Genomic DNA, 25,729 nt, shown 5'->3' with positions numbered 1-25,729 from the left:
AATCAACCAGTGCCTCATCCAGGCTACTCTTAAATACCTCCAGGGATGCTGCCCCCACCCTGGACAGCCCATTCCAAAAGGCAGCCTCTCTGTCTGGGAAGGACTTCTTGCTAAAATCAAGCCTAAACCTCCCCTGGCACAGCTTGAGACTGTGTCCTCTTGTTCTGGTGCTGCTTGCCTGGGAGAAGAGACCAACCCCCACCTGGCTACAACCTCCCTGCAGGTAGTTGTAGAAAGCAATAAGGCCTCCCCTAAGCCTCCTCCTCTCCAGGCTGAACACCCCCAGTTCCTTCAGCCTCTCCTCACAGGGCTGTGCTCCAGACCCCAGCCCAGAAGGTTCAGAGCCTGTGAGATCTGCTCACTGCTGTGCCAAAAATCTGTGCTTGCTTCCCTCCTTGGTGGGTGCAGAGTCCACCCCTCCGTGGGCAGGGGCAATCACACAGCCGGTTCTAGCAGCAAACCTTTCAGGCCAGGTGAGGCAGCTGGCTGCCCACAGCAGTCACCTGTGGGGTCAGTGCTCAGCCTCAAAAGGCAGGGTGTGAACGACTATCCTGCAGTTAATATTACACTGCGTGAGCAATAACAAACACAGGAGCCCCAGGGCCAGCTCCCAGCCCTGCGAGGCACTGCTGGGTGGCACCAGGACACGGTGGGGACAGGGAGAGCCCTGCTGCATGCATGGCCAGGCTGGGGCTGCATCTGGGATTTCCATCCCTTGGATAGCAGAAGGTGGTAGCCCTCACCCACCTATCCTGCCCCTCCAAGTACCAGCTACATGGAGAATCTTCTCTGGTTTCATCCAGGCGCCGTTCGCCCACTCGCCCTGTATAGGGTCTGGCCAAAGCCTCCACTGCCATCTGTTCTTTTCTGCAAGCTTTCCATTAGTGGCAATCCAAGGAAACCTCCTGGATAAATTCTGCTGGGGGAGGGTTTGGTGCATGTTCCTGGCACAGCCCTGGCTGTTTCTGTTGTGGCTATCAAACTCAGCCAGGATTGTTGAGGAAGCAACGCCCGCTGCTCTGGGAAGCTGCCCAGCACCCATGAGGCATCGCCTCTGCCTGCCAGTGAGATGCACATCCATGCTGCAGGGGCTGGCCAGGAGGAGAGCAGTGCCAGGGACAAGCTCCCCAGCCCTGCCCTGGGGTGGGTCCAGCCACTTGTCCTGGGCTGGGTCCAGGCTGCTGCCGCCACACCTTTTATTCCTGGTTAAAAATTCACTGGAGATGAGGAGAAGGGCTGCAGAGGTGTTTGCTCTCTCTCCTAGCTGGCTGCTCAGCATGGTCATGCCATGGTGACAGCACAGGGAGGGGAGAGGGGCACAGCTGCTCCTCCCTGCCCTACCAAAGCCAGACAGAAGGTCAGGCCAGAGCAGGAGAGAGGAGCACAAGCAATCTCAGCTTTGCTGCCCCATTAGCAGCGTGCACACCTCCAGCCCACCAGCACAAGTGTTCCACTGCCAGCAAGCAGCCCCAGGGCACTCTAGGAGCCCCTCGAGTAGTCAGTCCCAAGGCTGCTCACCCCACCTGGAAACCAGCTGGTGATATAAAGGCTGCTGCAAAGCCCAGCCTGCACCCCTCAGGGAAAGTCCCTCACAGATCCCTCCCCAAGACAGCAACAAGCTGAGGAGCTGCTGAAGAACTGAGCCAGCATCTTCCTTGCCAGTGCCATGGCTGGAGCCTGTGCCAGCAGCTCTCCCTGTGCCACAGCCCAGCCCAGTGCATTTGGGATTTACAACCCAAATCTTCCTCTCTTTGGTTTTATGCTATTCCTTCTCCTTCATCCCTGCCTGCTCTGCTACACCCTCTCCAGTATTCACACTCAGTACTTTAGCCTCCTCCTGGGGCAGAGCCAAACCCCAGCCAAGCCAAGGAGAGCAATGCCACTGACATCAGGGTGTTTTGGAGCTGGTTTTTGGCCCTGGTGGATCCAAGCTGTTCTTACTGGGTCACTTTTAATATCCCATCTTAAATCACATCTTCCAGCACTCCATCCCTTTGGGCTTCTATTTATTGACTTCCCAGCAAATGCTTTAAATCTCTCTTGCTTTGCTGCCCAGCTGTGCTGCTCCAGCCCCTGGCACATCAGAGCCATGCTGCCAGCCACAGCCCTGCAGCCCTGCCCTCTCCCTGCATTTCAGGAGCTCCTCCACACCACGAGGGCTGCATCTCCCTTCCCTGCACAGGCTGGCTCAGGTGGTGGGGGTAGGAATGATGAGGACACAACAAGTCCCTCCCTGGTGCTTCCCTGTGGGCAGCCTGCCCTGACCCTCTGGGAGCAGCCTTTGTACACTCACCAGCTCCTTTTCCTGGGTAGTGGCACCACTGACAACAGCTCCAGTGATACAGCCCCGGGTTTGGTGGCATGGGTGGCCTCAGCCTTCTGTTGAGAAGCACCACAGGGTGACAATCCTGCTTCTCCCACAGCCTGGGGATACCTAGGCTAGCACCCATCACCTGGCCTGCCTTCAGAACAGGTTGAGCACCGGTGCACGGTGGCAGCTGGCGGGGTCCCTGCCCTCCACCCAGCAAGGACCTGCGAGGCACAGCTCCCTGCTGAGCTCCCAGAAAAGCTGGGGGCAGTGAGGGTAATGGCCCAGGACAAGTTCACAGAGCCTGGGGGACTTCCAGGCACAGCTTCATCCACTTTGTTCTGTTTTCCTCCATACCCTGGAGAGCATGTCTGCAGTCTCCAGAGCCCTACAACTTTTTTATCCCCAAATCAAGTTCCAGCTGAAAAAAAGAAGACTATTTGACATTCCCAGGGGAAGGATGCTTTCCAAGCCTCCACTAAAGGAGCATTTTCAGCTCACATAGGCCTCCCAAAAATAAATACAAGCACTTACCAAGGGTTAGAGGCCAAAGCTGCCCTCTCTGCTTGAGCAGTGCCACTTTGTGGTGTCAGAATCCTGGTGCCCACACCAACCCAGCAGCCTGGGGGCATCCCCAAGCCCTTGGCATGCACACAGCTAACCCCACACGAGAACCCAAAGCCCTGCTACTGCCTTCATTTTCCTGGGCTTAGCATCCTCTCTGTGGGTCCCCACTGCACATGGGGGCCACATTCTGCCATGAGGGGTACCCAGCCCCCTCACCACCGCAGGGTGCAGGGATAGTAAGGAGACATCACCCACCTGGGGTCTGAGCAGCTGTGTTGTCCCCTTTGGGGCAGCAGGGAGCTGGGATGGATGCAGGCTTCCTGGCAGCCTCTCTTGCAGCAGAGCTGAGTTCTGTCTATTTTTAACTTCATTTCTTTCCCCCAGCAGAACTCTCATGGGGAACAGAAAATATAAGTGGGAAAAGAAAGGAAGGGGGGGAAAAAATGCAGCCCCAAAATAATCCTGTGTCTGATGCTGGACCCATCCTGCTCCACATCCCTTCACACCCAGAACTATCCCAAGCACCAGATGCTGGAACACCCTCTCCCCATTCCTGCCACCACCAAGCTGCCCTCCTGCCTATCTCTAGGCTTAACTATCTCAATTTATGTTATCTCAAGGCTTAACTAGCCCCAGCAGCCCTGCATCAGCTCTTTCCCATCCCACCCTGGCCACACTCTTGGTCTCAGCTGTCTGGGGTGTGCCCAGCTCCCCCCTGCAGAAAGCATCCTGCCTGGAGCTGCCCCTCCAAGGGGCCAGAGCTGAGGGCCATGGCAAGGATGCTGTTAGGCCTGTGGTGCTGGGTGGGTGCCTGGGAGCTTGAACCCCACCCTGGGCTGCAGACAGGGTGGTGGGAAGGAAGATCAGGCTCTGCAGTCCATTGGGGAAACTCCTTGCTGCAGGGATTGCTGCTGGCTAGCAAAAAAGGCTGGCTTGTTAAGCTCGACTAATGGTGGTAAATAAAGGTAGCAAAGAGAGCCAGATTGGTGCTCCAGCAGCAGCAGTGGAGCTTCACTGGCAGCAGGGATGGGTCCCAGGTGGGTGATGGGGACCCAACATTGCTGCTGCACGGGGCAGACTTGGCAGAGTTTGGCTGCAAGGGCCCAGCTCTCTGCTGCGGGTCAGGGAAGGAGCCAGAGGAGTGACACTGCTCTGGTTTACACAGCAGCCTTGGCCCCTAAAGCAGCAGAGGGGTCAGGTCTCTATAGAAACCCCACCAAAACACGAAGACAAGCACACAGAGCCCACCCCCAGCTCAAGAACCGTTCCAGCAAGCCCTCCGTGCCTGGGAAAAGGCTGCGTGCCCCTGGGAGAGGGAGAGCCAGCAGCTCCTGCACCCAATGCTCTGCCAGCTGCCTGAGCCCAGAGGGTGCCACTGCAGCAGGCAGGGGCACAGGCAGCACTCCCCTTCTGCAGGGCCTGCTGCACTGTCTGGCCATGCCCGGGCCAGAGGCCATGGCCAGCATCCACCCATCCCTTCCTGCTAGGTGATGGAGCAGCTCCAGGGGAGAAGCTGCTACAGGGATGCAGGACGTTGCAGGGGGCACCAGGTCCTCGTTTTCCCCAGCAAAGCAGGCTGGAGGGGTCCCTGAGGCCCCGGGGAGCACAGCCAGCAGATGGCTCAGCAGGGCCGTTGCAGGGAGCTGCCGGAGCTGAGCGGCGGTTCCCAGCGCCGCTGTTTGCCTTGGCAGCCCCAGGCTCCCTGCCCGGCTCTGCAGACGCTGAGCTCCTAGGGGGAATGGCTGCGTGTCTAAAACCAGGCCTGGCGGCGGGGCTGGTATCTGGCTGGGGACACAGCAGCTCCCAAGGGGTGGTGGGGGAGAAGACCATGCCCCAGCACTGCATTCCACTGCATTCCTGCCCCTCTGCCAGTGGGCTGAGCTTTCCCACCAGCAGCCCTGCTCAGGCGCCGTGCCTGTTCAGCAAGCCGGGGCTGGTGGTGCAGTGTCACCTGCTGTGTGACATCCCTCCATCGGTTTTCCACCCTGCAAAGCCAGGGAGGATCCCATCCCATCCCCAGGGCCAGCACAGCTTTCTACAACCCCATCCTGCTCACAGCTCAGGGAGCAGCCGTGGCTTGTGCTGCACCAAGAGCACCTTGGCTGAGCCTAAGGCTGCTCTCCCTCTGGCTGGGAGGAGCCAGCTGGGGCAGGACCACAGCAGCAGGGTCCCCACACTGCCCTGGCAGCAGAGGGATGCTAGGAAGCGCACACAGCTTCCCCCCAGAAGGGAGCCACACAACACATCTCTCAAAACCTTTATTGTCAGCAAATAACAAAACAGCCCCAGGGAAGCCCAAGGGAGAGCAGGGTGCTGGCACCCCAGGGCTCGCTGCCCCAGAGGGGCCCCTGCAGCAGCCCCTCCCTGGGCTGCTGGGCAGCAGCAGGGCTGGGGGTGCAGGGGGGCCGGGGGAGGCTGGGGGGAGGCTGGGGGAGGTGTCACTCTCCAAAGCAAGGGGCACATGTACAACTGGTTATAAATAAACAACAACAACAACGAGAAACCTCCGGCTCGGGGAGGCAGGCACAGCCCTGCCCCGGAGCCGCCAGCCCAATGCGCTCTGCCCTCAGGGAGCAGGGGGCAGCTCACTTCCCTGGCACAGGCTCTGCTGCCATGGGCAACCAGGCTGCAGGGGGGCACCAACCCAAAACAGCCGGCAGAGCGGGGTGGGCACCTGCCTAAGGGCGCGTACAGGGATGCCCTGGGTGTGCAGGGATGGGCACGCAAGGACCTGCAACCTCAGCAGCTGCTGAGCTTGGCTGTGGGCCCTGGGGAGAGTGAGAGCCAGGGCATGGAGGGCAGGAAGCTGCCAGATGAGCCAGAGTCCTCAGGGGACCCACACATCCCCAGCAGCTGGTGAGGAAGAGAGCTGGGCACCCTGACCATCAGCCCAGCGAGGGGCACACGTTCAGGGTAGGACCTCCCCCTGCTCTCAGCCCCTTGGGTGCCACTCACTGTCCCCTGCACAGGGTGACATCCCCACACCCGCCCTGCCGCCTCCTGCACTCGGGGGGCTGGCGGGAGGGCTGGGGAGGACAGAGCACATTGGGAACCACCAGAAACACCTTCTACCTTTGCCTTTAAACACCAAAGCTTATATTAGAGGCTATAATATATAACCCAGGGGGCAGGGCCATCCTGCCCAGAGGGGAGACAGCAGAGAGAGCACCGCTCTGTGGCCAGCCTAGCAAGGGTCTGCTCCAGCTGTGAGCAGAGGTTAGTAAGGGGGCACAGAGCAGGCAGATGGACGGGCAGGAGGCCACCGTCTAGGGCTGGTTCTTCACCTCAGGGTCTTTGTCATAGATGTAGCTTCCCACAGCTCCAGTGTTGACACCTGCATGGGGGAAGATACAGAGGGGTGAGGGGAGGGGAAGCGGCGTGCTCCAGGGAGATGTCCCCTCTGGGTGCTGGCAGGAGCACTGAGAGAGGCAGCCCAGGTGAGGCTCCTGCCCCTGGCCCAGCTTCCCACCCCAGACTCCCCCAGGCACTCACCCTTTGGCCCGAAGAGGATCCCATAGCAGGGCTTGTGGCAGTAGGGCTGTCCATCATGCTGTGCAGGGCAGAGAAGCATGTCACCCGGGGTGAGCCAGGCCAAGGCCAGGCCCCAGGACACATCCCCCTGCCTAGGCACCTCTCCTCTGCTCATCCCCTGCAGCAGCCGCACCCCAGCACCTCCAGCGCTCCCCCAGACCACGGGAGCTGCTCCTGTCAGCCCTGCCCTCTGGCAAAGGCAGGTGCAGCGCAGCGTGGCTCAGCCAGGGCCCAAGGGCACCCTGCACGAGCTGCCCAGGGCTCCTGGGCACCCTTACCTCAGCGTGGCCCCCCGGGGTCAGGGTCTTGCTGCAGCGCTCGCAGCGCAGGCAGGGGCGGTGCCAGTCCTTCCCCAGCGAAGTCACCTTCTCGGCTACAGCAGGGCGAGAGGGAGGGTCACCATGCCCCCTGCACACGTGCCAAGGGGAGTGCCCCTCGTGGGGACATCCCCTCTGCGTACAAAACCCCGAGGCAGCCCTGTGCACCCCAGCCTCCCCACCCCTCCCACCCCTCTGCTGCCCTGTAGGTGACAGAGGTCAGCTGAGGACAGCTGCGAAGCTCACAGCATCCACCTGGGAGGTGCAGCAGGGGACAGGATGAACCCCTGCACCCAGGGACTCCCCTCTGCAGGTTCCTCTGTGCCCCCAGTCCCATCTCTGAGACAAACCCTTCTGCCAGCCCCTCTGCATGCCAGCCCAGGGCATGCACCCACTGCCCACTGGGCACCTTACCAAAGTAGACTCTCTTGCCACAGCGTGGGCACATGTTGGGCTCCCCGGTGAAGGTGGTGACACTGGAGGCTGTAAGAGAGAGAGAGCATGGAAGTGGGAAATGGAAAGAGAGCTTAGCCAGGATACTCGAGTGCAGAGGACCCCACACCTCCTATACCCCACCCCACTGCCAGAGACAGTGGCTCTGGATGACAGTGGGGGGCCAGGCTGTCCGTCCCGCCCTGCCCCTCACCTTTGCTGGGTCCCTTGGGAGGTGCAGCATTCACCTTCCTCTCCTCCACCTTCACTGGGTGCTCGATGGGTCCTGGAGCAGTCTGCCCCTCGATCTGCGGCTTGTCGTAGATGTAGGACCCAGCACCACCGATGTTCACCCCTGCAGTGGGGCAAAGAGAGGCCTGGGAGCACTTGGGGTCTCCATCCTCCTCCCAGACCCCGGTCCCACCTCCCCCAGCCCCACTATGGGCACCGCTGCGCCTTGGCCCTGGCTTGCTGCCTGCGGGCCTTCCCCGGCTGTGCCTGGGCTGGGGCAATGCCTCCACCTTCTGTTTGAAGGGGAATTTGCTTTTCAAATGTTTAATTACAAAGCGGGAAATGGCGGCAGCTGTCCGGACGGATCCCTCCCTCCCTCCAGCAGCTCTGCTCTCCTACACCAGGGGACGCTGCCTGGATGCTCAGCCCATGCGAGCCCGGCTCCTGCCGGCGGGGAGGGGGGGACCCGGCTCCTGCTGGAGCCTTGGGCACGGCTGCACCGGCACAGCACCCACGTACCTTTGGGGCCGAACAGCGTGGCGTAGCAGGGCTTGTGGCAGAAGGGCTTCCCATCGTGCTGGGGGGAGAAGGGGGCGTTAGGATGCTGAGCAGCCACCGTAGTTCCCTTGGGATCGCTTCCATCCCCACCGGCGTTCGGAGGGCGCTGTGGCCATGCCCACACTCCGACCTGCGCCCGGCCCGTGGGTCTGCCAGGGACAGCCCAGCCCGATCCAAGCACCCAAGGGGTTTGCCTGCACCCAGCCCTGCGGCCGTGCCCCGGGGCCGGAGCGCCAGCAGCCCGCAGCAGCGCGGCTCGGGGGCACTCCCGAGCCCCAGCCCAGCGGCGTGGCACCGGGACTGCCGCTGTGCACACACAGCCCCACGGCTTCCCCCCGGCCTTGGCCTGAGATCAGAGGCCCTGCGCGGGCGCTGGTCCCAGCCCGGCTGCTATCACCCCGCTATCAGCCGGGGTCGATTATCACAGGAAGGCACAAAGCCGGCGATAAGCCCCAGAGCTCCCCACGGCCCTTTCTCATGGACCAGCGTGAACCGAGGCCAAGAGAAAAGAAAGAGCTTTTGTGGCTGGGGCAGGGGGCCAGCGGGGCTGCCACGCACACCACCCACCCACGGAGCACCCACTGGGACCCCATCCTGCGGCACAAACCCACCCCACTGCCTGCTCAGCTCCATCCAGCATCTCAGCCGCGCTTCGTGCCCCACTGCTCCTGCTCTGCCTCCCCTCGGAGCACACCTTGCCCAAGCCGGGCGGGGCGGGGGCTGAGCAGCAGCAGCAGGGTCCCTTGCCTTGCCTTCCCGAGCTGAAGGCGAGGGCCGGGAGCGGCTGGGGGCACGGCTGGGGCTGGCAGCAGGCAGCAGGCTGGCAGCAGGCAGCTGCTGAGCATTGCAAGGCATAAATCTCAGCGCGCTCGCAGCGTTACCATGCCGGAGGGGAGGGTAAACATTTAGCTGGTCTCCCCGCGACACCTTTCCAACCCGGCCAGGCCTGCTGGCTTGAAAGGAGGGAGAAAAAGCAGGGAAGGGCCAGCTCCTGCCACCGGAGCAGTCGGTGGGGGATTGGCTGCCGTCTCCCCGGGGAGCACAACCCAGCCTTATATGGAGAAGCAGCAAATCCCCCGGGCTTAACCCAGCCCGAAGCACAGATCCGGCACACGCAGCCCCATCCTCCCCAGCATCCTGCCCTGCTTCCCCACGGGCTGGGGGAAACCAGCACGGCTGTCCCTGCCACCTGCTGCCCAGCTGTCCTGCTTCCTAGCACCCTGCTAAAGAGCTGGTGACACGCTGGCATGACAGGCGCTGCGCGTGCCACCCTGGGGCATCACGCAAGGAAAACACAGTTGCTCCCAGGCCTCAGCACCTGCCACTGCTGGCACAGCACCCTCATGCTCCCAAGTGATGGGCAGCCATGGGGGCATCACACTGCAGCCCACAGCCCAGAGCTGAGCCAGCGCTGCCACGGCCACCCACACGTTCCCGGTTCTGTCTGTTTTTAACCACGCTGCAGTGCAGGCTCTTGGCACCCACACACCTTTGAAGCCAGGGCCGTGCCCAAGCAAGGTGCACAGACCTGCTCCCAGTGCTTGCTGGGACATGCTGAGCCCTGTCACAGGCTGTCTGGGAGCACGTCCTGCGGTGGCACAGCTAGGGCACCGACACGTGGCACCAGCACCGCTCAGCGGCTCGCCCAGGACTGTGCACAAGAGCTCTTGAGCACCACGGGTAGCAGCAGCAGCAGGGACAGTCCCTCTGCATGGCACTGGGTACCTGCCACAACCCAGTTCATGGGACTCCCTGTCCCTGGGGTGCTGGAGAGCCCAGCAGGTCACCCCTGCATGGCAGCACAGATTCCCAGCCAGGCCACCCCAGCAGCTCTTACCTCGGCGTGCCCGCCTGGGGTCAGGGTCTTGTTGCAGCGCTCACACTTCAGGCAGAACTTGTGCCAGTCCTTGCCCAGGGAGGACACCTTCTCAGCTGCAGGGAACACGGGAGAGGGTGAGTGAGGGGCCAGCACCTGTCAAAGCCCCTGGGGAGGCCCAGCTCTGGGCTGCCTCGGAGGGGGGCTGCTCATCAGTGTGAAGTGTCAAGCAACCACACCGCAGAGACCAATCTGCTTCAGCCTGCAGGGTCCCTGGGGCCATTCAAGCCACAAGCACAAGCCCCCCCAGCCTCTGTCCCCCAGTGCCATCACACAGATGCCCTTTCCCACAGGCCAAGCCAGCAACAGTATAGTTTTCCTTTCTAATCCCTGCAACTATTTTTACCTACCACGTTACCCAGCGTGACCCTGCTCCCATTCAAATATTTGGTGTTACCATGCCCACCCCACCCATTTAGTCATCCCTCCCCCACACACACCCAGCCTCAGCCTCCCTGGGAAGCTTCGGCTGCACTCCCAGTCCGCAGCTGGATCTGCCCCAGTGCTGCTCCCAGGATGCCCTCCTGCCTCCAGCTGTGAGCACAGACAGCAGACAGCCTCCAGGGCCACCAAGGATGGATGGATGCTTGGCCCAGGAAAACACTCATCCCTTGTCCATGCAGATGCTCTCCCCTCGCCCCCAGCCTGGGGGCAGGCGCAGCATGAAGACAGGCACACAGACAACATCCCTGCGTTGCCCTGGAGTGCCAGGAACCTGTGAAGCAACTCCCTGCCGGCACCAACAAGTTTCAAAGCATCAGTGAGCAAACTCAGGGGAGGAAACTGCTGTGCATCTCCAGGAACACCCAGGAGGTAGAATGAGCTGCCAGTCCTCATCCTGCATCCCAGCCTCACACCATCCCTGCTCCTTCCCAGCTCCTGTGGGGCCAGGTGCTGCCCTGTGCCCCCCAGCGACTCCCCCTCACCCTCGCTCTCCCCCACACGTGTGGAGACAGCTGGGAGCAGTGTGACTGCACTGCAGCCACTGTAAAACCGAGGTTGAAGAGCCAAATAAAATATTTAACAAGCAAATAAAAGTGCAACTGGAGCCCTGGCCTGCTCTACAGCTACACCTCCTCCACAATGCTGCATTTCCCTGCCCTTTTCCTCTCCAAGGACCTCAGTAAATGTCACCTGCATGCATCAGGTCAAGATAGGGGTCAAGAGCTCCCCAAGGGCAGGTGCAGGCTCCTGGAGCCACCTTCCCAAGGCAAACAGCTGCATCCGGGGCACGTTGCAGGGCTGAGATGATTGAACAACTGCCAGCACCACACAAAACGTCAGTCCCAGTGCAGCCTGAGGTGGCCAGTGGCAGAGGAGGGCAGCATGAGAGGGGGGAGGCAGAGCCATTGCACCAGGATGCAGAGGACAGCCCCAAGAGTATCCCCAAGAAAGCACATGGGGGACCAGCAGCTCTGAACTGACCTCCTGGTGATGCTATGCACAAGTCCAGGCTGTTGGACCTAAGCGCAGGAGGGAGAGGGCAGCAGGGTGAAAGGATGTGCCCCCACAGCCAGGGCTCTCTGCCTGCCTGCTCAGAGCTGCCAGGCCAAATCACAGAATGGGTTGGGTTGGAGGGGACCCTAAGACCACCTAGTTCCAGCCTCTCTGCCATGGACAGGGACACCTTCCACCAGATCAGATTGCCCACAGCCCCATCCAACCTGGCTTTGAATGTTTCCATGGAGGAGCCACCCACAACCCCTCTGGGCACTGTTCCAGTGCCTCACCACCCTTGTGATAAAGAATTTCCTCCTCATATCTACTGTCAATCTCCCCTCTTTCAGTTTGAGACTGTTACCCCTCCAGCCATCACTACACCCAGCTATCACTATGCTGCCTGATAAAGAGTCCCTCCCCAGCTTTCCTGTAGCCCCCTTTCAGTACTGGAAGGTGCTACAAGGTCTTTCCAGATCTTTCTCTTCTCCAGGCTGAATCCCTGCTGGCCCCAAGCCAGGGGCTGAGGAGAGTTTATGTCTCCTCAGCCCTTGGCAGCAGGCAGCTCACAGGAAAGGGGCCAAGGCCAGACCCTGGCTTCCTCTTCCTCTGCAGCCCTCAGCTGCCCCTGGAGGCAGAGCCCCAGCCCCAGGGCACAGATTCCCCCAGTCCCTCCAGTGCTCCCCAGACGAGACAGGGACATACAGACGCTGCAGCAGCCGCTGTGGCAGGAGCCCTGCAGCCCCAGCTCTTCCCGGCAGGAACGGGTGCCTGCCCAGGGTGAGCACGGAGGGAAACGGAGCGTGATGGGCTGGAAGCTGAGCCAGAGGCTCAGGGCCAAAGAGCTGCTTGGCTTTGTCCCGGTGGAGGCAGAGCCAGGCCAGGCTGTGCTGCGGCTGTGTCACCCCTGGCTCCCCCCGGCCGCCGCCGGCTCCGCGACACCCCGGCCCTGGCTCCACAGCGAGGAGGAAACTCCGGGCGGATGTTTTCCAGAGGCCGTTGCAATGACAGGACGGCCACAGCCCACACCAGCTCCTTCCTGCCCCCCACGAGATGCGAGGTCCCTGCAGTGTCCCCCACAGCAGGGCAGGCAGCTGTAATCCCTGGTGCTCCCGGACGTGTGCAACCCCTCACCAGGCATCCCCGGGCCATGCAGGACAAGAGGGACCTCGATGGTGGGCAGGGCAGGAGAGAGGAGGTGGCCCCGTGCCCTGTCCTGCTCCCAGGGCATGGGGAGAGCCTGGGAACCACCGGGGCTGCCCCTTGCCCAGGGGTGGAGAATGTCACCAAGAGATTGGTCAGACATCCTCTGGCTGCAAACGGAGGCTCCCAGGGGCCGGGGCCGGGGCCGGGGCCGGGGCCGGGGCCGGCACAGCCGCAGGGCTTTCCATGCAGCATTGTTCACGCCGAGCAGAGGAAGCAGCTTGGAGCCTCCCCAGCCCATTTCCAGGGCAGTGGCATCTCGCCCGTGGCCACACCGCCCCATAAATCACTGGGAGGGAAAGCACCAGCGCCCAGATTTCCTGACACCCAGCCACGGCAGCTCCGCCGTTGCATCAGCTCCGGAGGAGAAGCCTCTCTCTGTGTCCTCCCCGTGCGGCAGAGACCCCTGCTCCAGAGACAGGCAGAGACAGCAGCTTTCCATGCCCGTGCATAACAAAACTCTTCCCGAGGGAAAATGGCCCCGTGGAGGCATGTGGCCGTCTGCGAAACACAGGGATGGACTTGCAGTGTGCAGCCCCTGCTGCCGAGGAGCTAGTGAAAACCAGAGGTCAGGAGCAGTTTGCTCCACGCAGCAGCCCCACCCCAGAGACAACACAGCTCCTCCCTCAATTACCCACCGTGCCTGGACAAGGCAGTTGGTGCGGGGCAGAGGTGGGTGCATCGTTTTGGGGTGGGAAGGGCACATCCCTCCTCCGAGTCTCAGCGCCGGGGGCTGCAGCGAGCTGGCTCCAGGCCCTCGCACAGGTATTTCCACGGGCTGACATCGGCGCTGCTTCCAGCAGGAGGCTTATTCAGCAGAAACCACCATAGCGTCTCTGCGAAGAGCTGGGCTGTGCCCCATCCACCCCACCGCAGCCCCGGGAGGATGCGGAGAAGGGCTGACAAAGCCCAGTCTGGAGATGAAGCTGCCAAATCCCCCCAGGGACCAGCATCCCTGGAGGAGAGGGATGCCGTCAGACCAATCGCAGATGCATTTCAAAGCAGTGGCAGGCACAAAAGAATGAACGAGCACAGGGAAAAGGAGCCTGGTGAATGGCTGGAAACAAAGCCGGGAGCTCAGGCAGCCAGTAGCTTCATCCCCTTCCCAGCTCCTCATAGCATGGCCAGGAGATGGAACAGGCAGAGGGAGAGCTTGAGGATTTTCTTTCCGTGCTGTGCCACCAATCGTGGTGCCCCACCAGTCCTTTAGGAAGGCTCTTCCCACACCCCACACCTCATGCCCTCCTCAGGCACAACCAGGCAGCTCCTCTCCCCCATCAGACAGTCAGTGCCACCGGGAACCACCCTGGGCTTTTCCGTGGCCGAGAGGCGCCTGTAGCCCTCCCGCAGCAAGGCCAGGCGAGCCCTCCAGCCCGAGCCGCTCGCTCGCTCCCTGGGCTCTCTACAAGGACGCAGCAAAGCCAGCCCAATGCAGCCAGAGGGGGAACAAGGAATACCCCAGGCAGGGGCTCCCGTGTCCCAGGCCCTCACAGCGAGGTGAGGTGTTCCCTGGGCGCCCAGCCCCCGCACAGCCGAGCCCGAGCGAGGGCTGTTTGGTCTCCAGCCGCGGCTCCCGCCGCTCCCGGCCCCTCTGGCCACAAAACCTCCCCTACTGCAAGCACTTTCCTGGCCGTCAGCCTTCAACCTCCCTCTCTGCCTGCTGGGGCCAGGGCAGCCTCCGCAAGCCACTCTCCAAATCCCATGGAGCTCCTGTGCTTCATCAGGCAGCATCCGCGCAGGATGCCTCCCTCCGGCTCTGAGGTAGCTCCGCTGCGGCTGTGCCTGGGAGAGGACCAGCAGCGACTCTTGGCAGGCACTGGGCTCAGCCGGGGCTGCGCTCAAGAAATCAGCTGGTTGCTTGCTTGCTGCAGCACAGACCCACACCCGAGGCGTTGCCCGCAGGACCCTGGGCCAGCAGGGGGGATGCAGGCAGCCGGCAGCTCTCCCCTCACCCCACCACATGGCGAAGGGCAGAATGGTCGGCAGGGAGCTGGGGCATGGGCAGGTACCTGAGCAAAACCTCTCCCTGGCTAACTGCTGGTCCAGAGCTCGGTGTTCCTCCTGTGCACTGAGATACCATCTCTGGCAGGCAGAGCCAGGGGGATGAGGCAGTTTCCTGGCTTGTGCTGGTGAGAGCAGAAGTCAGAGACGTATTGAAGCAGCCAAGCCCATCTAAGTGTTTCTCCAGCTCCAAGGCTCCTCACCCCCCACCCTCCTGGCTTCCTGTAGTGGCAGCTTTAAGCAGGGTTCAGCCCAGAGCTGTGGGCAAGACAGTGTGAACAGGGAAGGCAGGAGAAAAGGATGCTCAGAATCTCCCTAGGGGCCACAGCAGGGGCACTCCCCACCAGCAGGTGCACAGCAAACTGGGGGGAGAGCTCTGCCCACCCACGTACCAGGACCTGTCCCTCTCCATCACCTCCCTGGCTGCTTCAGGGCCTCCCAGACCACTGGCAGGAGCGATGGGCACCACCAGTTCACTACAGCCAAGAGTGGCAGCATGCAGAGGCTCCAGGATCTGTGTTTGATTGCACCATTGCAGTGACAGCTTTTCCATTACCTCTCCCCTGGGCGTTCCTGCTCCACCTTTCCTCAGCTTTGCTTTCCAGTACCATCACTGCTCCTTTCCCCAGCCATGTGCTCCTGCCAGGGGGTGGGAGGGAGGACAGAAGCACAAGGAACTTTGCCTGAGACCTGTCTAGAAACTGTGACATGGGTGCAGAGTTCCACAAACCAGAGACCAAAGGAAGTCACTTGGAACCAGCAGGCTTGCAGAGAGCTGCCAGCCAAAAGCCTGTGGCAGCCACAGCCCCAGGAGCAGCAGGGCTCCCCACGGGCCAGCAACATCAGGAGAGCAGGACACCCACGCTGGCCAGCACAGCCCCCTGGCACAAACCCTGCAGGCACATCCAAGTGGATCCCTGTGTCCCACAGCAGCTGAGCCCCAGCTGCCTGCAAGGCCATCCTAAGCACAAATAGTGGCTGGACAAATGTGTGGATTGAGAGCAGCCCTGTGGAGAAGGGCTTAGAGGTACAGGTGGTTGAAGAACTGGACATGAGCTGTCAACGTGTGCTCACAGCCAAAGGCCAACCCTATTCTGGGCTGCATCAAAAGGGTGGCCAGCAGCATGAGGGAGGTAATTCTGCCCCTCTACCGTGCCCTGGGGAGACCCTACTTGGAGTGCTGCATCCAACTCTGGGGTCCTCAGCACAAGAAAGATATGGACCTGTGGGAGCAGGTGCAGAGAAGGGCCATGAACATGATCAGGGGGCTGAGGATAGGCTGAGAGAGCTGCAGTTGTTCAGCCTGGAGGAGACAAGACGCCAGGGAGACCTTGTAGTGACCTTCAAATAATTAATGGCAGCCTACAGGAAAGCTGGGGATGGACTCCATCAGGGAGTGCAGTGATAGGATGAGAGGTAACAGTTTCAAACTGGAAGAGGGGAGATTTCAATTAGATTTTGGGAAGGAATTCTTCACCATGTAGGTGGTGAGGCTCTGGCTGCTCAGAGGAGTTGTGGATGCCCCATCCCTGGAAGGCCAGGTTGGGCAGGGCTCTGAGCAGCCTGGTCTAGTTATAGGTCTCCTTGCCCATGGCGAGAGGGTTGGATCTTAACTGCTCTTTAAGGCTCCTTCAACTCAAACCATGCTATGATCCTGTGAACACACACTCGAGATGCCAGCACTGTTCCGTGCAGGAGCTCCACCGAAGTGTGCTCCTCCCCCAGTGCACAACAAAACAGCAAGGGGGCTGAGACCTCACACCGTCCCCTCCTGCCCTCCTACAGATGATTTTCTAGAGCTGGAGCTCTTTTCCTGAGGGAAAAGCTAATGCTAATCAGCCCATCCTTCAGCTTCCCACAGAGGCATCCCGCCCCAGCAGGGCCCTGCGCGGGGAGCGGGGAGCTGGCAGCTGGCACCTCCTTAGTTACCGAATGATCTGCGAGGTCCACGCACGCTCCCAGAGCAGAGACTTGAGGCATCAGAGCAGGCAGCTACCCAAGGAGCACAGCCAGCCTTCGCGCTGGCAAGCCAGGGGCTGTGCCGCTGCTGACGTGCTGGCTGCTGCGCTCGGAGAGCTGCTTCCTTTGTTAGGGACGGCTCCCATCAAAACAAATCTCTCCCGCCCGGCCGCTGGCGGGCCACCCTCTCCCGACAGCCAGTGCCTGCAGCCAAGGACAGCGGTTACTTATTAATGACAGAGTGGCTTCTGCAGCTTGACTTTCTGCAGAGCTGACCCTCTGACGGGGCTCTGCAGGGAGGGACCCCCCCGCCTCTCTGCATCTCTCTCCTCCGGGCACGCTCAGGACATCGGCATGACAGCAGGGCCAGGCATCTGCTGCCAGCCCCTCTGGGCATGACAGGCTTGGACCCTCCTTGCTTCCCACCTGAATGCTTCCACGTGTTTCGTCCCCAACAGCAAACAGCCCACCAGCAGTCACCGGGGAGCAGCTAACCCCAGCCCTGCAGACACAGACGGGACAAGCCTGGGGCTACTGTGTGCCTCCCCTGCGCCTTCAGTATGCCCCCACTGTGCCCCCCCGTGCCTTCAGTATGCCCCTTCGGAAGCAAGCAGCGCGGCAGGCTCCTGCTGCCCGCAGACACCCCAGCGTGTGCAGAGTGTGCCCTGGGAACTACCCGCTGGCAGAGCCTGTTGCACGTGTGCCGGCCACGTCCCTGGGCCCTTCGCCTGCCTCGCACTTTGGATGGGAAAACAGGAAACCCCCCGCAGCCGCGATCCCCCGCAGTTCCCTGGGAAGAAAGGACAGGAGGCGGAAAGGCTTGGCCAGGGCTCCCGGCGACCCTGCAAAACTCATTTAAGGCTAAGGATGCAAAAGGGAGCCGGGGAAATGCGCGGCTGTTTGGCTTCGGGCGGCCGCGGTCCCTCCAGCGCTTCCTGCTAGAAGAGATAACCCAACCCCAGCCCCAGTCCCAAACCGCCGCCACCTGCCAGCGCGGGATGGGAACCAGCCCCGGCAGTTGCCAGCAGCACTGCTTCTCCAGTTAAACATTCACTCCATCCCTCCAACCTCCCTAAGGCAGGAAGGGCAGTCCCAGCCACCCCTGGAAACGATGTCACAGACCTCAGCCTGCTTAGGGGGAAAAAAAGCCAGAAAACTATTTTTATATTTCCCTGTGCTTTTTAAAGGAAAAAAGCTCATTCTGTAGCTCAGGAAACGCCCACATCCTCCTGACGACTCAGGGAGGAGCCCGCTGGATTTTTCCAGGGAGCATGAAGCAACAGGCAGGCTGAAAATGAGTTTTCCATGGGCACCCACGGCTGCCGGCGCTGCTCGGGCAGGGCGCAGGGCCGGCAGCGGGGCACGGTGGCATTTCTCACCCAGCAGCCACGGCTGCAATCCCAGGCATCCGAGAAGCGCTAGCTGCCAGCGTTCATTCAGCACGGGCGAGGAGTGCTCCCGAACAAGCAGGGCTTTATGAATCGCCTCCCCGCTCAGCTTCGGGCCAGCCGAGGAATGCACAAGCGTTCCCAAAACCCCTGGCACGGCGCTCCCAGCACCTTCCCACTGAACCATCTGGGCCCTTGGGAGGAAATCCCCACAGACATGTGCTGGAAAGATGGCTCAGCCCGGTTCCTGTGCATTCAACAAACAGACCCAGACTCATTCTGCCCGAGCCTGGGCGGTTCCTGAAGGAAAAGCTCAAGGCATCAGCAAGGAGGTGCTGCTCCAGCCTGCCTCAGCTCCAAGCCCAGAGAACTTTTTGGCTTACTCCTGTTTTGACTCACCCCTGCTCCCTACCTCACCCCCAGTCTCTCTTAGGGGCAGCAGGAGCTGCGTGGCCCCTGCAGGGAGGTCTGTGATGGGGGCTGTCACTCCCTGAACGCCAACAACATGTGCCCCAGGGAGGCAGGAGTGAGGAAGCTAAAGAGCAGCAGAGACCTGGGCAGGGACCACTGCAAGTACAGAAACCCACCTAGGGAAAGAGAGCTGGCACACAGCTGGGGGCATGGGGTACAGCATCATTCCCACCCAGACCACATCCTTGAGAGACCCAGAAACCCCCCAGCACATGGGGAGAAAGGGCACAAGCACCGCTGGGGGCTGGCGCTTCACCGCCTGGCCTCCTCCAGCAGCAAGGCAGGAGGGGGTGTCTCTGAACCAGCCCCAGCCCCTCCCACGCAGGCGAGGCTTATCCCCTGAGCACAGGGAGCGACTCTGACCCCAGGCCAGTGCCCAGCTGGCTGGACAGACGTGCTATTTTCTGCTTAAAAAGGAAAGGAGTCACACAAGGAAAGACTTCCAAGGGGCTGAGCCCTTCCCACCCCCACACAAATAGGTTTATTTAAAGGAGGAAGACAGCAAATTCCTATTTCTCTGTGTTTACTTGGAGATGGCCGGGAAGGAATGAAAGCACCAATGGCTCAAACACTCAGGCACCATCAGGACCCATTGGTATTTCTCCACAACCAAACCACCATGCTGAGGCAGCAGGGACTGGACCCAGGAGCACCAGAAGGAGACTGGAGGAGGGAGGTGGGGGGGAGCAGGCAGCACCAGGCCAGGTCAGCTGGACCCTGTGGGCAGCTGGGGTTAGAGTGCTGGAGCCATCTCTAGAGTCCAGCTGAAGCTGCAGTACAGTCCCGAGGATGCCTACCCTGAAGATGCCAATGCCCAGGACCTGGGGGGGGGGTGGGGGGGTGGATCAGGTCACTCCATGAGAAGTTCTCAGCTGGGCCCAGAGCAGGCTAGGGCAAGCTCCTTGGGGAGTGGTGGTGAGGAATCCCAAGGAGAGGATCAGCCCTCACTCCCACTTCTGCTCCCGGCATGTTCTGCAGCCTGGGTGGCAGTGCTCACCCCAAGGGTGTCCGGCAGGAGACACCCCGGGCAGCCCCGATTCCCAGAGATCCTGACCAGCCACAGCCCGCTGCAGGGCCCTCACAGACCTGCAGGGGCTCGCTGATCCCAAACGCAGCCCGAGCATGCCAAGATGAACCTCCACGCCCGGGCACTGCCTTTGAAAAAGTCCCGCGGAAGCCCCAACCCTTTCACCAGCTCTGCGGCCGGGGCAGGGCCGGCAGAGGGCTGCGAGCGGGGCCCGGACGAGCGGCACAGCTGGAGCGAGGCTGGCAGAGAATGGGAACAAATCGGCTGGGAGGAGGATTTGTCTGCACCTGCCACCTCCTGCTCCTCCTCACCAAGAGACCCCCTCGGCGCCCAGGAGCCCCCTGCCCAGCACTCTGTCCATGCTGGCTGGGCTTGGTTCCTCTGCGACCCCAGCCAGTGGGTACAGGGGAACGTGAGCCCCCCCAACAGCAATCCAGGCTGCAGGCACACACCCCAAACAGGGCTCCTCACACCCTGCTTCACCTCCTCAGCCCAGGGAGCAGGGGAGAGTCTCCAGGACCCCCCTGCCACTCACACCCTCCTGTCCCCCGCCCCCGGAGGAAGCGGTCCCCAACACAACCCGGGAATGGGGGTCAGGGGAGGGCAGAGCGGGGAGCCGCGGCCGCTGAGTGAGACGCAGGGGGAGGAACAGCCACTGCCAGGCAGGGTGCTGGGGGGACATGGGGATGCGCCGGACGGGGGGACAGCCCCTGGGGCCGAGAAGGAGAAGAGGACCCGGGGATGCGCCGAGGGTTGGGGAGGCAGGGATGAGCGCCGGCTCCGGGATGGGGAGCCAGAGCGGGGGTCTCGGGGATGGGGATTCGGGGCCGCGCCCCGGGTCTGCGCTCACCGAAGTACACGGTCTTGTCGCACTTGGGGCACTTGGATGCCATGGCGGGAGAGCGGAGCCGAGCCGAGCCGAGCCGTGCTGTGCCGCGCTGAGCCGAGACGAGCCGTGCCGTGCGCCCCGCTCCGCCCGGCCCCCGCCCACTGCCCCCGCCGCCGCCCGGGGGGGAACGGGGCGGGGCTGTCCGCGGAGCGTCTGTCCGGCTCGGCTCGGCTCGGCTCGGCACGGCTCGGCAGGTGCATGGTGCCCGCCTGAGGGTTTCCCGCCCCGGGCAAACCTCCCGTGTGCTGGTCCCTACCTCCGAAAGCCCCAAGGATGCCAGTGCTCCCGGCTGCCCTGTCCCGGGAAAACAAGCAGGTTGCCATTGCGGGACGTGACTTGTGGGGTTTGACCAGCTCTGTGCCCAGCCCCCTCCCCTGCACGCACCTTGCCTGGCCCTGGGGGAGCCCCGCAGCCCCCGCGCCCACCCACGGAGCCAGCGGTGCCCCTTACCACGACTCCAGCCACAAAGCCCATGTTAGAAATGCAGCAAGCACAGGAGCTGTCTCGTTCTGTCTTTTAGGGACACCCACAGCCCCCTCTTTTAGGGGCACCCACGGCCCCCTCTTTTAGGGACACCCACGGCCCCCTCTTTTAGGGACAGGAGAGCACCTGCGGGGGTGCACTGCGTGCACACAGCGCAGGAAGGTCAAGGTGCTGGGCTGTGTGGCTGCGGAGGTGCACAACCAGCTGCTGTGCTCCTTCAGGGGTGGCAGACTGGTGTGTGGAGAAGCCCAGCACCGAGGGCACTGGCCAAGGGACCACCGGCTGCATCCTGACAGCCTTCGGAGAGCCTGGGCACAGCGCTGGAGCACTCACAGCCGTGGCTGTGCAGGAGATGTTTTGGTGGGACGGTGCCCAGCTTTGGTGGGATGATGGCAAGGTGGGGTGAAGGGCACAGGGGCTGGCAGCAGATACGAAGGGGACAAGCAGCAGCCCCCTACCCCAGGAAGCAGCGCTGGGTATTCTTAGACACATTTTTTCCGGATGGGGTAACTGAGAAACCCAGATTAAGTAGCCGGGACAACAAGCCTGATACGGGAGAGCTTGGCAGGGGTAAGGGGGCGGGAGGCCCTGGGGGGAGCGAAGATAGCGGTGGCAGGCGGCCGAGGCAAGGGCAGAAGGCGTGGCTGCTGGTGGCCTTGCCGGTGCCACACGGCACACATGGCATCACATGGCGTGGGGCAGTGTTGTCCCTCACAGCCGCACTGGGGCACAAGTTGAGGGTGCAGGTCCTGGGGCCAGCCCCAGCAGAGGGGCTCGGGCATCTCCCATCCCATCTGCAGGGCGAGCAGGTGTGCCTGCTGCCCTGGCACACTCAGCCCTTCCTCGCCAGGACCCGGCTCTAGCAGCGCAGGCTGCCTTGCCACAGCGCCCAGCAGCCTCCTGGCGCCATTTTGCTCCGTTGCCATGGAAACGCCCATGTCAGAAATCCCTCTGGCTGCGCAGGGATGCTCAGGGAGCCGTGAAGCGATGCCGAGGCGGGAGCGCCAGCTTCACCCGCTCTAGAACGAGCCCCACGGTGGGGTGCGGACCGCCTGCACCAGGGGATGCCCCTCTGTGCTGGGAGGGCCGGATCCTGCCCCACGGGGCTGCTACGGACAGCGGGGGCCTGGGAAGTGGGCAGGCGAGAGGGGCAGCTGGGTCCTCGGCTGGGGTGCCCCGGGGGCCGCACCTCTGCACCGGCGCTCCGCAGGCTCTGCCCGGGGGCTGGCAAAGAGGAAATGTGCCGCTGCTGAAAGCGAAGCCGCTGCATTATTCATCAGCCGGCAGCCAGGCTCTCCTCTCCTGCCGCCATTGTCATCCAATGCCTCCTCTGGCTGGCAGCAGCTGGCGCGGCTGCCATCGCCGCGCAGGGACAGCCCTGGGCAGGCAGCTCAAGGCTCCGCCACGGGATGGGGTGACCCCGACCTGCAGATTTCTCCCTCGGCCGTGCACCCCGCTGGGGCAGCAGGACCCAGGCGTCGCCGTCACTCGGCGCCCAGCTGCTGCCACAACAATGCAGCCCTTTGTGGCCCGCAGGTCCCCGCGCAGGGGCAGGTGGTGATGGTGCCCCTGGGACGCCACGGCCCCGCATGGCCCCGGGGAGGGGGGGGCTGAACCCTGCGGCCCCAGGATGGAGCCGGCATGCCCAGGCCCCAGCCAGCAGCCCCCCTCCCCGCGGTGCTGGCTCCTGCTGGGGGTTTGCAAGGCTGTTGATTGCGGGGAGGCCAACTGCCTCTGCCAGCACAGCCCCAGGGGTGCTCCTGTGGACGCCTCTGCAGCACCCAGTGTCTGCTGCTCTTAAGGCACCCCATGGCAGAAGGGAGGTGCCAGCACAGCACCAGCAGCGTTGTCCCCGTGCTCTCAGCAGCTCCTGTCCCACACTGAGAGGGACACCCTCAAAACGGTCTGCTGGCTAAATCTCAGCTGGTGTCCCAGCCCGGGGGGCTGGGGAGACAGGAGGATGAGGAGGGAATGAAGCCACCTGACTGTGTGTGTGGGACAGCCACAGGTGAGGAAGGCCTGGGCTCAGGCATGCTGCAGAAGCAGCACCCAGCCAGGCTGTCACTCTCCAAGGGCTTTTCACACGCAGAGGCTGTGAGGAATTAAAGCAAATCACCTAAAGGTGTGAATCCCTGCCTGCAAATGCGCTAAATCCCCAGCGGATATGCTCGGCCGGGAGCAAAGTGGCTTTAGCTTGCTGTGCCTTAATCTGCCCTGGTTTAGGCTTGGCATGCTCCTGCACCAAGGGCAGGGCTGTCTGGGGCCGTGGGGCCGGCGGGTGACTCGGGTGACAGTGGCTGAGCCAGCAGGGTGATGGCGTGGCCTGGCATGGATGTGCGCCCATGGGATGAGCTGCTGCCGAGGGGTACGCAGCGGCACGGTCACACACAGGCACATCCTTGTGCTGCATTTCCAGACAGCTGCATCAATACCCAGGCTGGGAACGTATCTGCCACCGTGCCAAGGCCAGGAGAAGCAGGCTGAGGACCAGCCCAGAGAGCCATTTTCAGCAGCTGATGCAGAAATGTGGATGCTCCATCCCTGCCCCAAGACCGAGCTGGGGCTTCCCTGCCAGCCAAAACCACCTTTCAGCACCCGGGGGAGGTTTTTGGTGCGGGTGATGCACCCTGCAGCCATACCCAGGGGCATCCCTGCCAAGGGCACCGTCCCCTCTGGCCCCGGCTCCCCCCGCCAGCAGCGGGTGACCCAATTTCCCTCCAATGGCGCCCGGCCCCGCGCAGCCTGGGGCTTTCCTGAGCCGCCGCGGCCAGCTGGCTCCCTGGCCCAGCACACAGCGCCTGACAGGCACCGACCTCTGATCTGCACCCCTCTGCCTGTGCCTGCAGTTACTCACGCAGGGGGTGTGGGGGCGCAGAGGGGAGAGGCCATGGAGCGCCTGGCAGCCCAACAGCCCCCTCCCCGACAAAGCAAGGACCACACAGTCAGGGCTTTATAACCCAACCCCTTCCCACAGGGATGCTGCATGGAATGGAGTGGGGGTTGTGTCCCTGTAGCATCCCCCTTCCCAGACAGGACCGAGGCCAAACCAAAGCCAGATCCCAGAGCCGGTGCCAGCACACACAGTCACCTCTTGGGCAGCATCAACCACCCCGGAGCCAAGGGGAGCTGCAAGATGTGTGGGTGTAGGGTTTTGCTGATGTTGCAGGGCTGTGAAGCAGGAGTTGCCTTCTCCAGGAGCCTTTGAAAGACACAAAGCTGTTTGGGACCTCTGTCTAGGGCAGGTCAGCTGGAGAGCTTTGCAGGGAGATTAAGGGAAAGCAAAGAATAAATAAGGAATAACTCCCCTCAGGCTGCTTCTCCTTTGGCTCACCTCTCCCCCTCCCCATGCTGCCTCCCTTCGACTCTTTCTTCTTCCTTCAGATGCAGATACCACAAAAACTCACACACCCAGACAGGGCTGCTCAGGGAGCTGGGGCTGGAAAGCCTTCCTCTACTCACTGCTGCTTGTGTGTCTCACATTTTCTGGCACCTAGTATCAGCTGGATTTGTTACAGGGCAAGAAGAGTTGTGGGGAAGAAACTACCCACTAAAAAAGGTTAAGGAAAAAGAAGTCCAACTGCTGGCTGAGCTCTCCATGCCTGGGCTGCAGACACCCAGCTGGTGCATCATGGGCACCCACAAACTCAGACTCCCCCAGCCCTGGGTGAAGGTCTCCCTAGGATGACACACTGAGCCCTTCTGTCCCCCCTAAAGCTTTCACACCCCTGGACAGAGCCTGTGGCCAGGGTGACAAACAGCAGAGCAGCAGTGGCTGCCACAGGCCACAGCAACAGCCACCGACCACCAGCTGCCCCAGCTCCGTCCCTGCTTTGCCTTGGTCCTTGCTGTTGGGCAGGAGCTTCATGGTCAAACTGGGCAGGATGGCACTCGTGGCAGGAGGTGCTGAGGGAGGGGACAGAGGAGCCAGGCAAAACATGTATTACTTTATTTTCTTCTGCAAAGCCCTCCTGGGTGTGCAGCACAGAGAGAGCTTGGAGCTGGCCCCAGGGCTGGCCAGCCTGGATCCAGCCACCCTGTGTCCTGAGGCTGGGCTGGGCAGGGGGTGAGCAGGGCAGCACCCTGCCTGCTCCCCAACACAGGGAGCCCAGGGCGAGCTGGGAGGAGGAGACAGCCACCCACGGCAGGTGCTTGGCCACTGCAGGATAAGCAACACAGCTCGGAAAGGGGAGCCTGGGGGCTCGGGCCGGAGGTGGAGGATCCGAGCAGAAGCAGCCCAAGGGGCTGGCAGGAGCTGGGTCCCATCAGGCAGCACATGCCACACCGATCAGGGCTCAGCACGTCACCACCCGGCCCTGGCGCCCACTATCTGGAGCTCCAAGCACCCACTTGTTGCTGCTCTCCTTTAAAAGGCATTGGAGCCCCCCTGGTTATCAGGCAGGGCAGATAGCGCTGTCATGCCTCTGACAGACGGCTTTACAGACAGCCCCCTTGCCCTTGCACGCAGGAGTGGATGTCCCCATCGTCCCCATGTCCCCTTCCCAAAGGCCTGCAGCTGCCAGCTCGAGGGGGCAGTGAGCATTCCAGCAGGCTGCATGAGGGTGCCGAGGATGCAGACACTTGGTGTGGGGAAGGTGAATCTCCATCGGGCAGCTGGGACACCTCTACGGGGCCGCATGCAGAAGCCTGGGGAGCAGGGCTGTAACCAAAACCAGGCAGCAGGCCAGCTGGAGAGACACAGCGAGCATGGCTCTCAACCCCCTGGCAGAGCTGGGCGCCCTCCTGGGGCTGCAGCCAGCCCCAGGTGACAGAGGGGAGGCTGTGCAGGGCGGGACTGGCACTGGCAGCTCTGCCCCTGCTTTTCCAGGGGAAGGAAAGAGTGTTACGGGGGACAGCCAGCGCTCAGAGCTGGGCTTCAGTAGCAAAGGTCAGCCCCTGGATGTGTCAGGCACCCTGGGGCAGTTTGCCATTAGGTTCTCTGTGTCCTGTGGCCCCTCCCAGACACACTGTGGCCAGAGGTCGAGCTGGCCGTGGTGCAACACAGTTCTGGAGGCCAGGATGGCAGCAGGACAAGTGTGTACAGCATTGCCTGT

At 62.2% G+C, this 25,729-nt stretch overlaps 1 protein-coding gene across 1 annotated transcript; it reads right to left on the bottom strand.

Moving 5' to 3' along the window:
- Nucleotides 1-5,120: 5,120 nt before the first annotated feature.
- CRIP2 (cysteine rich protein 2) lies at nt 5,121-20,286 on the bottom strand. Its single transcript, XM_068164627.1, has 8 exons — nt 20,157-20,286; nt 9,782-9,876; nt 7,906-7,963; nt 7,370-7,510; nt 7,138-7,206; nt 6,685-6,779; nt 6,368-6,425; nt 5,121-6,209 (listed from the first exon to the last, which is right to left on the bottom strand). Exons 1-8 carry the CDS (start codon nt 20,197-20,199, stop codon nt 6,142-6,144), a joined length of 627 nt encoding a protein of 208 aa, XP_068020728.1. The 5' UTR covers nt 20,200-20,286; the 3' UTR covers nt 5,121-6,141.
- Nucleotides 20,287-25,729: the final 5,443 nt, after the last annotated feature.

The sequence above is a fragment of the Melanerpes formicivorus genome, unplaced genomic scaffold (assembly GCF_026170545.1).
Source record: "Melanerpes formicivorus ecotype bairdi unplaced genomic scaffold, bMelFor1.0.p_v2 SCAF_81, whole genome shotgun sequence".
NCBI lineage: Eukaryota > Metazoa > Chordata > Aves > Piciformes > Picidae > Melanerpes > Melanerpes formicivorus.
This window is presented reverse-complemented; position numbering and strand designations above follow the sequence as displayed.